Here is a 15028-nt window from a genome sequence, read left to right as displayed (position 1 = left end):
AAAAAAGAGGAAGACTGGCAGTAGTTACCTCAGGGCTAATCTTCCTCAAACAAAAAAGAAGAAAGCTGCTATTAACATTTACATCCAAAAGTGCTTATATCACTTTACATTCCCACCAAGATCTCCAGTTGCTCCATATCCTCTTCAAAATCTGGTATTATTAGGGGCTGGCCCTGTGGCCGAGTGGTTAAGGTCACATGCTCCACTTCTGTGGCCCAGGGTTTCACTGGTTTGAATCCTGGGCGTGGACATGGCACCACTCGTCAAGCCACATTGAGGTGGCTTCGCACATGCCACAACTAGAAGGACCCACAACTAAAAAAATATCCGTCTATATACAGGGGGGATTTGGAGAGAAAAAGCAAAAAAAAAGAGTGGCAACAGTTGTTAGCTCAGATGCCAGTCTGTAAAAAAAAAATTGGTATTATTAGCTTTTAAAATTTTACCATTTTAATGGGCATATAATGGTGTCTCATTCTGTGTTTTGTTTGTTTTTTTGTGTTTTTTTTTAAGATTTTATTTTTTTTTCCTTTTTTATCCCCAAAGCCCCCTGGTACATAGTTGTATATTTTTAGTTGTGGGTCCTTCTAGTTGTGGCATGTGGGATGCCACCTCAGCATGGCTTGATGAGTGGTGCCATGTCCACGCCCAGTATTCGAACCGGCGAAACCCTGGGTCGCTGAAGCAGAGCACGCGCACTTAACCACTCAGCCACAGGGCCGGCTCCTTGTGTGTGTTTTTAATAAGAAATGCGGAGTGGTTTATTTATCCTACAGTACTATATTAACACATGGTGTTATATCTAATCAGTTAATTAAAACTATCTCAGAACTGTCTTTTTACATTATATCAGAAACACTGAGGGGTTTTCTTCAGTCAAGACTAACAGCTCACATCTCATTTCAGTTTCTCAAATACTTTATTTTAAATATAGAGTATTTAACTATATTAATTATAGAATAATAACTATGTCCTTTCTTTCCTGATATTGGTAATTTGTGTTTTCTCTCTTTTTTTCTTGATTAGTCTACCTCCAGCTTTTGATTTCATTGGTTATCTCTATTATTAATCCAGCTTGAAATGGATCATAAACCTAAATGTCAAATTTAAGACAAATAACCTTCAAGAAGAAATCAAAACAAAATCTTTTCAACTGTGGGTTAGGCAAAGATTTCTTAGATACCAAACACCCAATCCATAAAAGAAACATTGGTAAATTGGACTTCAACAAAATTAAAAACTGCTCATTGAAAGACAGTTAAGAGAATGAAAAGGTAGTCCACAGGTTAGGAGAAGATAGTTACAATTCTTGTATCTGATAAAGGACTTGTATCCAGAACATATAAAGAACTCTCAGAACTCAATAATAAAACAAACAACCCACTTTAAAAATAGGACAAAATATTTAAACTGATGCTTCACCAAAGACCTGAATATCAATTAAACACATGAAAAGATGTTCAGCATCAACAGACAATAGGAACATGCAAATTAAAGCCATCATGGGATACCACTACCCACCTATTAGAATGGCTAAAAATTAAAAAGACTTTCTGTACCAAGTGTCATCATGGGTGTGGAGCAATTGGAATTCTCATATATTGCCGATGGAAAATGTAAAATAATATTGGCGCTTTGGTAAACAGTTTAGCAGCTTAAAAAGTTAAACATACACCTACATACATACGATCCAGCCATTCCACTCCTAGGTATTTACCCGAGAGGAATGAAAACACATATCTTATACAGTTGTTGATAACAGCTTTATTTGTAATAGTCCAAAACTGGAAACAACCCACATGTCCAACAACAAGTATTAGTTTTGAAAGAGGTGAGACAAAAAGAATACCCCCCAAAATGTACCTACCATTTGATTCCAATTTATATAAAATTCTGGAAAATGTAAACTATAATGACAGAAAGAAGATCAGTGGTTGCCTGGGAAGGGTAGGTGTAGGGAGTACCAGGAGAGAGGGACTACAGAGAGGCCTAAGGAAATTTTTGGAGGTGATAAGTATGTTTCTATCTTGACCTTGGTGGTGGTTTCACAGATGAATACATTATGTTAAAACTTATGAAAATTGTAAATTTGTGCGGTTCCTTGTATGTAAGGTTTTTTGTAGGGGTTTTTTTCTGTTCCTCCCCGAAGTCCCAGTACATAGTTATATATTCTAGTTGTAAGTCCTTCTAGTTCTTCCATGCAAGCTGCTGCCACAGCATGACCACTGACAGACAAGTGGTGTGGTTACGTGCCCAGGAACCAAACCTGGTCCGCCAAAGTGAAATGCACCAAACTTTAACCACTAGGCCATCAGAGCTGGCTCTGTCAGTTTTTTTATTTTTGTTTTTTTTGCTGAAGAAGATTCAGCCTGAGCTAAAATCTGTTGCCAGTCTTCCTCTTTTTTTGTTTTTTTGCTTGTGGAAGATTCACCCTGAGTTAACATCTGTGCCAGTCTTCCTCTATTTTGTATGTGGGTCACTGCCACAGCTTGGCCACCAACAAGTGGTATAGGTCCACGCCTGGGAACCAAACCCAGGCCACTGAAGCAGAGTGCGCTGAACTTAACCACTGGGCCACAGGGCTGGCCCCTCTGTTAGTTTTTTTTTTTTTTTTTTTTTTTTTTTTTTAAAGATTTTTTATTATTTCCTTTTTCTCCCCAAAGCCCCCCGGTACATAGTTGTATATTCTTCGTTGTGGATTCTTCTAGTTGTGGTATGTGGGACGCTGCCTCAGCGTGGTTTGATGAGCAGTGCCATGTCCGCGCCCAGGATTCGAACCAACGAAACACTGGGCTGCCTGCAGCGCAGCGCGCGAACTTAACCACTCGGCCACGGGGCCAGCCCCTCTGTTAGTTTTTTTAATGTAGGAAAAAGGAGGAGGAAGGAAAGGATATCTCAAGGTACCAGAAATAGAAAAACCAAAGCCAGAATGAGACAGTAAACCTTCTCAGGTAAAAAGGTAGAATTGCAATGACTTAAACCCTTATATAAAATCCACACACACCCTGTCTCTTAAAATAGTCTAGAACTGCACTGTCCAAAATAACAGCCACTACTCACAAATACTATTTTAAATTTAAAATTTTTTAAATTTAATTACTCATTCACACTAGCTATATTTCAAGTGTTTAATAGCCACATGTGGGTAGTGGCTATCATATTGGTCAAGGCAGATTATAGAAGATTTCCATCATTGCACAAAGTTCAGTCTAACAGCACTGGTCAAGCAAAACTCCACTCATTACTTGGGGAGTTGTTAGGAAGTTGTAAAATGTCTGGGATCCTTGGTGAAGGGAAAAGTTAGTGGTCAGTAATCTAAGCCCCAGATCTTTAGAACTTGCAGGTGTGGGATCTCAGTTTATACTGTTCTTAGGATCTGGGAATTACAAGCTAAGAACTTAACACATAAACTGGTCCAGGACCATTGAAATCCTTGGGGCCCCTAGCAGAAGAAAAAGCAACTGTCTGTGTAGGGATGCTTTCAAAACTCAGGGCACCTGAATTTCTATATAAAGAATAATACCTACTGTAGACAAAATCAAAGGTAAAAATTACAAGCCAGTGAAGGAAATAACCATCATGAAGACTAGTTAGCTGTTCAAACAAATAGAATTATCACTTTAACAACTTCAGGTGTAGAACAATCTGAAAGATACTAGGGTAAATTTGTTTTTTAAATGGTTAAGAAAAGTAATCGACACTGTAACGAAGGAATGGAAGGGTGAGAGTTGTGGAGACTCCCTGTATCAGGATGGTAAAATATATAGGCCGAACAAATACCAGCAAACGTACTGAATACACAGCCACAGAAGAGAAGGTGCCTTCTTTTTTGGTAGGATCTATCATCTGGTTAAACCTAGAAGTAGATTGATACAAAACAGTCTTAGAGGGAGACTGTGAGGCCTATAATGCTTCTGCTCACAGATGTCTACCTTTATTGTCTTCTAAGCCATGGCCAGAACAGTTGACCTGTTCAGTGCAGGACATCTGCTGTATGTATGAAATGGTAACTCTCAGCACATTCTCCTTTGCAGACATTATGATCTTAATCAGCTCCTGGAGCCTCGAAGCATAACAGCAGATCCTTTGGACTACCGCCTAAGCTGGCACTTGTGGGAGGTGCTGAGGGCTCTTAACTACACCCACCTCTCAGAGCAGTGTGAGGGTGTGCTGCAGGCCAGTTATGCTGGCCAACTGGAAAGTGAGGGGCTCTGGGAGTGGGCCATCTTTGTCCTCCTGCACATTGACAACTCAAGGTGAGTGAGAAGCCATCAGACCTACTGGGTGCATCTAGCACTACAGGGCAATGCCAAAGGGATCAGTCTCTTAGGGTTCAGTTCAGCAAGTAAGTGTTTAGAGGGTATTTTGGGTCCAGCCTTGTGATAAACCTTAAGACAGTTTAACCTGCAGCCCAGACTGTGTCCATATTCATGTGAACAAGTTAGAAATGAGACTGCCTTTGATTAAGTGCCAAATTGTGCTATTTAACATAAGGCTTCTCAGTAGCCTGAGAAGAGAGAAGAGACCTCTGTAAACTGCAGAATCTCTGTGAATCTTTCTAGAGATAAGATTCAAAGAACTTGTAAATTGGAACAGGAAATAATTAAATGGAAAGGGAAGGATATGCCCAAGTGGAGAAACCCCATTAACTTAGGCAAAGATTTACTTGAATGTGGCATGTTTACAATTACACATAAGTAGTGCTGGCTGAGCTGCCTCAGTAGATCCATGGAGTGATGTAATGGGTTGGCAGGGAGGCCCCTGCTTTTTCTCTTACTTCTGGCTTTCTCCCTCTCTGGTCTTCCCTTCCCATCACCCACCCATACCCTTAAAGGGCAGTATTTGATAGTATTGTATTTACCAATACAACCTTACTTAGATGAGTAATGTTTTGGTTCTGTGTCTTAAGAGAACCAGAGAAACGCCTTTTCTCCATGCTGTGAATGAGATAAAGTTGGAGGTTTTTGTTTTTTTGTTAATGGTAGCAGCGTGGCATTACAATGATAAAAAAAAAATACAAGCATTTATGTAGTACTTTGTTATATAGTGCTTCTACGTATGTTTATACTCTGTCCTAAGTACATACATTAACTCATTTAATGCTTATAGTAAATCTATGAGATAGACACTCTTACTGTCTTTGTTTTACAGATGAGCATCCCAAGGCACAGAGAGATTAAATAACTTTTGCTCAAGGTTACATAGCTAGTAAATGGCAGGGTGAGGCTTCCAACTCAAGATACCCAGAGTCTATGCTCTTAGTCACTGTGCTGCACTGTCATGTTGTATGGTGTGGAAATAAGTTGAGTTTTATAGTTAGACCTGCCTAAATTCTAGATAACTGTGTACTCACTTTTACCTAGGATAAAGCTTACTCACTTTTGATTTTGGGTAAAGACACTCTCCAACCCTCAGTTTTGTAATCTATAAAATCATTATATTGATCCTTATTCAAAGGTGATTGTGGGATTAAAGGAGTGAAAGTATAAAGCATTAAGCAGTCTTCCTTTTAAAGAATGTCTTTCCTCTTCTCCCTTACCAGGAAGCAGAATGACCCCAGGCTTTAACTTTGAGTTTATTTAAACACACTCATGGGAAATTTCACGTGGTAAAAATCTGGCTGATAGGATGACGTGATTGAGTTGGCTGTGGAGAAGCAGATCCTGTTGGCTGGGTGGGAGGAGAGGGCAGTTGTTATGAGATTGGAAGTCCCTGAAAAGCCTGGGAGTCCTTGAAAAGCCTAGGAGTTCAGAAGAGAATCTGAGATGAGGAGAATAGTTTTGATCTGAAATTAAAATGGCTAGTCCCTTAGCCCAGACAGAAAAGGACTCTCCTTAAGAGGCCTTCAGAGCAGAAAGAGTGAGTTTAACCTAAATCTGGAGGTAGAGAGAAAATGAATTAGGAAGGCTGATGGCTTTCAGAGGGGAAAAAAAAAGACCTGGAAGAGACCTTACCTTTAAAAACTGCTTTGCTTACTTGTGCTAACCATGTGGGAGAAAGGGAAGGGAGAAGGTTAGGAATGAACTGCAGAGGACTGCTCTGTATCGGATTCCCCTGTTCCAGTCCTTGATCTCCTATTTGTAAAAAGAAAATAATGCAGAGATCCTAGTGAGGAAAGCCTTTTCTCATCACTAAGCAAACTTCCCTAGAGTATTAGTTTTCAGATTTTTTTTGACCATGAAAATGTACAGGCATAACTTGGAGATATTGCAGGTTCAGTTCCAGACCACCACAATAAAGCAAATATCACAATAAAGTGAATCACAAAAATTTTTTTACTTCCCAGTGCATAGAAAAGTTATGGTTATACTATCCTGTAGTCTATTAAATGAGCAATAAATAGCATTATGCCTTAAAAAATGTATATACCTGAACTTAAAAATACTTTATTGCCAAAAAATGCTAAACGTCTTCTGAGCCTTCAGCGAGTTGTGGTCTTCTTTTTGCTGGTGGAGAGTCTTGCCTTGATGTTGATGGCTGCTGACTGATCAGGGTGGTGGTTGCTGAAGGCTGAGGTGGCTGTGGCAGTTTTTTGTTTTTTTTTTTTTTTCTTTTTTGCTGAGGGAGATTAGCCCTGAACTAACATCTTGCCAATCTTCCTCTTTTTTTGCTTGAGGAAGATTAGCCCTGAGCTAACATCTCTGCCAGTCTTCCTCTACCTTATATGTGGGTCGCCACCTCAGCATGGCTGACAACAAGTGGTACAGGTCGACGCCGAGCATCTGAACCCTTGAACTGAGGCCACCAAAGCAGAACACTCTGGACTTAACCACTATGCCATGGGGCTGGCCTCTGTGGCAATTTCTTAAAATAAGACAACAATGAAGTTTGCCACATATCAATGATTGACTCTTCGTTTCACGAACGATTTCTCTGTAACATGCCATGCTGTTTGGTAGCATTTTACCCATAGCAGAATTCTTTTTAAAATTGGAGTCAGTCCTGTCCAGCCCTACTGCTGCCTTATCAACTAAGTTGATATAATATTCTAAATCCTTTATTGTCATTTCAGCAATCTTCACAGCATCTTCACCGGGAGTAGATTGCATCTCAAGAAACCACTTTCTTTGTTCATCCATAAAAAGCAAATCTTCATCTATTAAAGTTTTATCATGAGATTACAGCAATTCAGTCATGTCTTCAGGCTCCACTTCTAAATCTGGTTCTCTTGCTATTTCTACCACATCTGCAGTTACTTCCTCCACTTTTTTCCTGAGCAGTAGCTCTCAACAGTGGGCTTAAAATGTTCAGTAAATCATGTTATAAACAGATGTGCTGTCATCCAGGCTTTTTTGTTCCATTTATAGAGCACAGGCAGAGTAGGTTTAGCATAATTCTTAAGGATCCTAGAATTTTCAGAATGGTAAATAAGCACTGGCTTCAACTTAAAGTCACCAGCTGCATTTACCCCTAACAAGAGAGTCGGCCTGTCCTTTGCAGCTTTGAAGCCAGGCGTTGACTTCTCTCTAGCTATGAAAGTCATTGGTGGCATCTTCTTCCAATATACAGCTGTGTCATCTACACTGAAAATCCGTTGTTCAGTGTAGCCGCCTTCACTGATGATCTCAGCTAGATCTTCTGGATAACCTGCTGCAGCTTCTACATCAGCACTCGCTGCTTCACTCTGTACTTTTACGTTATGGAGACGGCTTCTTTCCTCGAACCTCAGGAACCAACCTCTGTTAGCTTCAAACTTTTCCTCTGCAGCTTCCTCACATCTCTCGGCCTTCATAGAACTGAATAGAGGTAGGGCCTTGCTCTGGATTAGGCTTTTGCTTAAGGGAATGTTGTGGCTGGTTTGATCTTCTCTCCAAACTACTGAAACTTCTCCATGTCAGCAATAAGGCTGTTTCACTTTCTTATCATTTGTCTGTTCACTGGAGCAGCACTTTTAATTTCCTTCAAGAACTTTTCCTTTGCATTCACAACCTGACAAACTGTTTGGCACAAGAGGCCTAGCTTTGGGCCTATCTCAGCTTTCTACCTGCCTTTCTCAATAAGTGTAATTATTTCTAGCTTTTGATTTAAAGTGAGAGATGTGCGACTCTTCCTTTCACTTGAGCATTTAGAGGCCATTGTAGGGTGACTAATTTCAGTAGTGTTGTGTCTCAGGAAATAGGGAGGCTCAAGGAGAGAGAAAGAGACAGGGAAATGACCAGTCAGTGGAGCAGTCAGAACCCACACAACATTTATCAATTAAGGTCACTGTCTTATACGGGCATGGTTCATGGCAACCCAAGACAATTACAGTAGTAACGTCAAAGATTACTGATCACAGATCACCGTACAAATGTAATAATAATGAACAAGTTTGAAATATTGAGAGAATTACCAAAATGTGACAGAGAGACACAAAGTGAGCAAATGCTGTTGGAAAAATGGCACCAACAGTCTTGCTTGACACAGGGTTGCCACAAACCTTCAATTTGTAAAAAATGCAGTATCTGCCATGCACAGTAAAGCAAAGCACAATAAAACAAGGTATGCCTGTAATGCACTTAGATACTTTCTGTTGTATTTCATTTAAAAAAATCTGGTGTGATGGCTTTTGATTTTTTTTAGTCAAGTTTAAAGTGATCCACTAAGGGTCAAGATCTGCAGTTTGACAGACTGCCCCAGGGGCCACTCGGAGCTGTCTGAGGCAGCCTTCTCCATCACTGAGGCTGGGATTTATTCCAATTTATCTTTCTGTAGCATGCGTGAGAAGGCTGTTCGAGAGCTGCTTACCCGACACTGCCAACTATTGGAGACCCCTGAATCTTGGGCTAAGGAGACTTTCCTGACCCAGAAGCTTTGTGTGCCTGCTGAGTGGATCCATGAGGCCAAAGCGGTGCGAGCACACATGGAGTCCGACAAGCACTTGGAGGCCCTCTATTTATTTAAAGCTGGGCACTGGAACCGTTGCCACAAACTCGTCATCAGGCACTTAGCTTCTGGTGAGTGCTTCAGACTAGGGCCTATGTCTCCTGGAATCACCCAAATTCTTCAACCTCTGAACCCTATGAGCCAGGCCAGAGATGATACTTAGTATGGGACATGGCCTATTTGAATCAGATCTCACTTTGGAAGAGCTCTCTGTGCAGAAGAGGCATGGCCAGGATGGGGAGCTAAAGGGACAGAAGTAGACAGCAATATCGTTAAGTTACCATTTGCCAGGAATATTCTTGGTATGCACTAATTATGTTAAGCTCTTTCTTTGTTTAGGGAATTTTATTCAACAATACCAGATATATCTGTTTGGGGAACTCAAGCCAGAAATTCTTCACATTTTTCTTTGGAGAATTCTAAAATATCTACTTGTAATTTTCAAGTCTGACCCAACATTATTTCCCCTTCCTGTCTTGGATTTCTGCCATGTCTTCTGTGTATTTTTGGGAACCATATACTTGTGCAGACATAGTGCTCAATATTTTGTTTTTTCAGATGCCATCATTAATGAGAACTATGACTACCTGAAGGGGTTCTTGGAAGACCTGGCACCTCCAGAGCGCAGCAGCCTGATTCAGGACTGGGAAACATCTGGGCTTGTTTACCTGGACTATATTCAGGTCATTGAAATGCTCCACCATGTACAGCAGGTACCCCAGTTCTTTAAACCACTGCCTGGTTTTCCTTTTCCTTGGCCTTTAGAGACCTCAAAAGGCCTGAGCACCACTTGAAAACCTCATTGGCAGAGAGAGCACTCTCAGTACAGGAGGGATCTTTTGATGAGGCTAATTTGATGTAGCCATTTTGACAGCTGTATGAAAACTTAAAAATACTTTGTGTGTTTATTACCAAGTAATCTGTGCAATAGACATTCCTGGGGCTTGTCCCTAGTCAGTCTCCTCCCCTTGCCCAGCCCTAGTTTGAGTGAGAAGCTCAGAGGTGAGAGATACAGTAAGGTCATAGATTTCGTGAGGACAGTTGTTTCATATATATCATTTGGCATGTTTTAAAATTGGAAGTATTTTGTTTTAGTCTTCATTAAAATATCTTGTGTCGGTCATGATTGTCATAATATAGGTCTCCATTACTTACAGCACAAAGAGCACACTCATTAACATAGGATTCAAGCCCTTGTAGAGGCTTTTCCCTTTCAGTCCGCCTCAACTCCTGCCACTCTCACCTCACGGTCCAGCCTCACCAGCCTCTTCTTCTCTCACTACCTTACTCATGCTGTTTCCAGCAAACCTTGTTTTATTCCGCTTTTTAACTGTCACACTCATCCTCATCCTTTACGATCTCAATTGCTGTAAGTCCTACTTAGCTCTGCTTTTCCCCTAGGAAGAGTTAATTGCCCTTTCTTTTTTACTACCAAGACACTTGGTACCTTTTTCTACTAGCGTACATGACCATGTTGTAGTTACTTATCCACATCTGTCTTCAGGTTGCCATAAGCTCCTTTGGGGGAGATCTTCTTTATTTTAAGGTTAAAGGCAATAGAGTGTAGAGGGTAAAAGTCAAGTTCTAGAGTCACACTGTTAGGTTCAATTCATGGCTCTCACACTCACTAGCTATGTGACCTTGAGAAAGTTAATTAACCTCTCTTTGTCTCACCTGAAGAAAGGGGGGTAGGGGGTCACAGATTTTAGTAGACATCTGACAGAGTTATAACAAAGATATATGCATAAAGTGTTTAGCAGACCACATAACATATTAAATGCTTAATAATTATCTTTTATTATCCTCATCAAAAGTCCCAACTACTAGCACAGAGCATGGCATGTTAATATGCATAATTCAGTATTTGCTGCACTTTTAGGATGGATTAAGAGCATGATCCCTGAAGAAACCCTATTCTAGTTGCAAATTAATTTATTTACACAACCGTAGTTACTGAGAACCTACCATGTGCCAAGTACTGGTGGATTTGGGGGATATAAAGGTAAACAGTATGTGTTCTGCCCTTACCAAAGTAATAATTTTGGTGGAGAAGATATATACAGGTATACCAGCAATGACTATCACATGATAAGTGTAGGGATTAAGTAGAGTGCTGTATGGCAGCGCATACACAGAGTACCTAATCCAGTCTGCGGGAGTCGACAGGCTTTCTAGGTGACATCTAAATTCTTAGGGATGAAAAAGGAAGGCTGGGTGGGGGAAGAGTGCTTCAGCAGAGAGAACAACAGGAGTAGAAGTCTGGAGATCAGAGAGATCGTAGTGCTTCCAGGGAACTTTTACTAGCTTCAGTGGTTTTGGAGTATGGAGTGCAAAGGGGAGCCGTGTAGATGTGGTGAAGCCACAGACCTCTCTCACCTGGACTGCTGTGGTTGCCACCTGATCGGTCGCCCTGCTTCTACTCTTGTTCCTCTACGATTCATTTCTTCACAGCAATGAGAGTCATCTTTCTAGTGCACAAAGCATGTTATCTCACTCGTTTGTCTGAAACCTCCCAGTGGCTTCTCATCTCACTTAGAATAAAGTGCTCCTTAGCAAGTCTTAGATGCTCTTCGTCAATAATTCTTACTTTTTTTGAGCGATGAACCCCCATGGCAGTTGGGGGAAGCCCATGAATGGACCTCTGATATTTTTAAATACATAAAATTTAAATACATAGGATTACAAAGGAAACCAACTATATTAAAATACAGTTATCAAAATATTAAAAACTTTCAGTAAGTAATAAGTGCTTTATTAACATCTTAAATAACAAGCTCTAACAGTAGATCTACTAACTACTGTAATTTTGAAGTACTATATTTAAAAATCATTAACGGAAATGTGATACAAAAGTCGCTGTAATTTCTGTTGATGACAAAGTCACAGTTACTGCTGATATCTACATTAATAATTAAATGCTGATTTTTAGTTAAAAGTTAGTAAAAATAAAGATTTTATTTTTCCTAGTCCAAGTTCACAGACCCTTTGAATTCTAAGGGCCCCCAGTTATGATCCCCTGCTATATAAAACGTCTCCGGTTTTCTCTTCCTCTACCCTCTGCTTTACCCCCCATTTCACCACATAAACTTCCTTTGCATTCCTACCTTAGGGGGTTTTAAGCTGTTCTCTTTGCCTGGAAAGCTTGACCCTCTCTTTGTCAGGTCTTCACTTAGATATGACCTTCCTCAAGGAAGGCTTTCTCTGATCCCCCAGTCTGAAGTAGCCATTCAGTTTGTCTCTGCCACATCACCCTGTTTGAATTATCTGCATGGCTTATGATTGTTCAAGGTTTATTACTATCTGATATTGTTTATTTTCTGTAAGTTTTATGAGAGCAAAGACCTTGTCTTATCTTGTTTACCACTTTTTAAAGTGAAGGTAAAGACTGAATTCTGGCAGATAAAAAGGACAGTACTGTATAGACATTAAATGATAGACTCTGCAAAGCCCCCCAAAAGTATATTCAATGAGAAATACTTCTTGGAAGCGTTGAGTGAGCCTTTTGGAGAAGGAGGAGGTGATGGAAGACTTAGTAAATAGGCGGGGGTTAATGTAAGAGTTGGAGAAAGGGGGGCTAACCAAGAGTCATTTGAGACAAATGGGGATAAGATGCTGCTGGAAAGTATTCATAATGTAAGTAATGAATAATTCCTCTGGCTACAGTATGGTAGAAAAAGGATGCAGAGGGGATCACAATAAAGACAGTTACCGAGCTCTTAAGATATTTCAGATGAGAAGTAATGGTAAGCTGACCTAGGACAATGACCCTGGGATGGGGAATCAAAGATTGGAATATTAGGCTAGAGATAAAAATTTAGGAGTCATCATCACATTGATGGCAATTAGAGCCTTAGGAGTGGGAGAGGAGGAGATACAGTGAGAAGAGGGCCCTACTGTATTTTAGAAAGGGCTATGAATTTGGAGTCAGGAGACCTAAATTAAATGCTAATTTGGGCTCTTACTGTGTGCTCTTAAGAAGTCATACCATCTCTCTGAATCCAGATTTATCTAGATTTTTGGTGCCATGTTAAAGCTTGCTAGTTGCATGGCTCATGAGTGGTAATCTCAAGACCTGCTCAGTCCAAGACTCTGCACTCTTTCTTACTTTCCCGTTGTGTATTACTGCTAAGGGTGTGACTTGTCCTCAGTGACTAGGCTGAATGGTGGTGACATGGCACTGCCAGGCAACTTCTTGGGTTTTTCCCTCTGTCACCTCACTCTTGTGTCAGAGTTTTGCCTAGTCAGTCTGTGGGTACAATTAAGGTGACAGGAGCTCCTCTTGGCCTGATTGGTTTCTCTGCTTCTTGGTAGGTGGATTGCACAGGTTATGAGCTGGAGCAGTTACACACCAAAGTGACCTCTCTGTGCAACCGGATAGAGCAGATCCAGTGCTACAATGCCAAGGACCGCCTGGCTCAATCAGGTAAGCCTCTAGCCTCTCCCCACTTCCTGCCTACTTGCTTCCTGTCTTTATGATTATTACACATACCCCACGCTGCCCCATTGCCCCCTATTCCCACCCTTCCATTCTTGATGCTCATTCCACTTTTTCTCTCCAGACATGGCCAAACGTGTAGCCAACCTACTACGTGTGGTACTGAGCCTTCAGCATGCCCCTGATACAACATCTGACTCAACACCAGATCCTCAGCGAGTTCCTTTGCGCCTGTTGGCTCCCCACATTGGCCGGCTTCCCATGCCTGAGGACTATGCCTTGGAGGAACTGCGCAGCCTCACACAGTCCTACCTGCGAGAACTGACTGTTGGGAGCCAGTGAGCCTTGGGCTCCTCCCACCACACTCACATGCTCATTCACACTCACCACACAGAGGTCCCCTGCATTGAGTTGATTGGCAGTGTTTGCCATTCTTTGGGTTGACTGTGAAATCCACCCTTCCTTCCTGCTGCCACAAGCAGCATCCTCCACTTGTTCAGGGCTTTTCATAATACTGAACATAGTGTAAGGGCTTTTGGAACCCAAAAAAGGAGCCAAATTTCTTTTTACCATCCTCAAGGCCATTCATTTCATTTTCTTTTTAAAAATGGTCAATAAAGCACCATTGACAGAATCCCCCCAAAGAACCAGGGAATCGTCTTCCACTGTCAGCCACTCTGGATCTTGTGACCCTCCGTGCCAACCTGCTACCCTACTCCTGCCCTAGCCCTTCTGTACTAGGACTCTTTAGAAGGAATGGGACAGGTGATGGGACAAATGTGTTGATCTAGGACTGTCCTTCCTTAACAGATGAACTATACAGAAGGAAGGAGAATTTGTCTCGTAAGTTGGTTGATTAGTTAACACTGAGTTTTAGAGTCAAAAGAGGGTTGGACTGAGTTAGGAACCAGAACAGGGTCTTTCTGACTCATTTAGGGTAAAAGTGAGTTCCTCCCATAGAGAGCTGGATCTTCCAGGCTTGTTTGTTCCTGCCTTGAATGTTCCATTAACACCAGACCTTCCCTATTACCGTGTGCTAGAGCCGTTGGTCACAGATCTCATGTTTCTGGGAAGCTCTCGGAATTCAGTATGGTCCCTGGTTTTCAGTCATCTTTCTAAGCCTCCTGTCTGGATTTGCTTGAAGAGTTTGGATAAAACGTGACAGGTTGCATAGCCCTCCCTGATCCTTTCTAGCCCAAAGCATTTCTCACCGTCTGTCTACAGTCCCAGAAGGTAAAACCATCACTGAGGCAGGCAAGGAGCTGGGCTGTAGGGGCAGGCAGAGGGCCTTCATTACACTGCTGCCAGTATGCGGAGCCCTGGGTAACAGCCTGAGACATCTGGTGTTAGGGCTGTCACAGACAACATGGCCATCCCTGGGTCTTTATGCATGAAGATTATGTAAAGGTTTTTATTAAAAAGTATATATATATATATAAATAAATGATCTAGATTATTTTCCTCTTTTTCTGAAGCTACTTTCTTAAAAAAAATAAATAAAATGAAATGTTTATAGCATTCCTGGTATTGCCTTTCCCTTTCTTGCCCCAAAGAGCTTTATGGTGGACTTTTTTGATTTGCAATCTAAAGGGAGATGGGCCATGGGTTAAAGAGAGAACAATTTGGTGCTAAACTGGGATACAGATCAAAGGCTAGATTTATAAGAGCCAATTTAGGGGTGAAAGAGTTGAGATTATTGATTAATCCTGAATGCCTTACATATATTTA

The 15028-nt window shown here is 41.2% G+C and overlaps 1 protein-coding gene across 10 annotated transcripts in view; it reads left to right on the top strand.

Moving 5' to 3' along the window:
• The window catches only part of NUP98 (nucleoporin 98 and 96 precursor), a 106148-nt gene extending 91330 nt beyond the window's left edge, over nucleotides 1–14818 (top strand). For all 10 annotated transcript variants that reach the window (XM_070274537.1, XM_070274538.1, XM_070274536.1 and 7 more), the window contains 5 exons: nucleotides 4035–4256; nucleotides 8695–8936; nucleotides 9424–9578; nucleotides 13177–13288; nucleotides 13425–14818. In XM_070274537.1, coding sequence (XP_070130638.1) covers nucleotides 4035–4256; nucleotides 8695–8936; nucleotides 9424–9578; nucleotides 13177–13288; nucleotides 13425–13642 — 949 coding nt within the window. In that variant the 3' untranslated portion in view covers nucleotides 13643–14818. The remainder of the gene's footprint in view (nucleotides 1–4034; nucleotides 4257–8694; nucleotides 8937–9423; nucleotides 9579–13176; nucleotides 13289–13424) is intronic.
• The last annotated feature ends 210 nt before the right edge of the window (nucleotides 14819–15028 follow it).

The sequence above is a fragment of the Equus caballus genome, chromosome 7, assembly GCF_041296265.1.
Source record: "Equus caballus isolate H_3958 breed thoroughbred chromosome 7, TB-T2T, whole genome shotgun sequence".
NCBI classification, from domain to species: Eukaryota; Metazoa; Chordata; class Mammalia; order Perissodactyla; family Equidae; genus Equus; species Equus caballus.
This window is presented reverse-complemented; position numbering and strand designations above follow the sequence as displayed.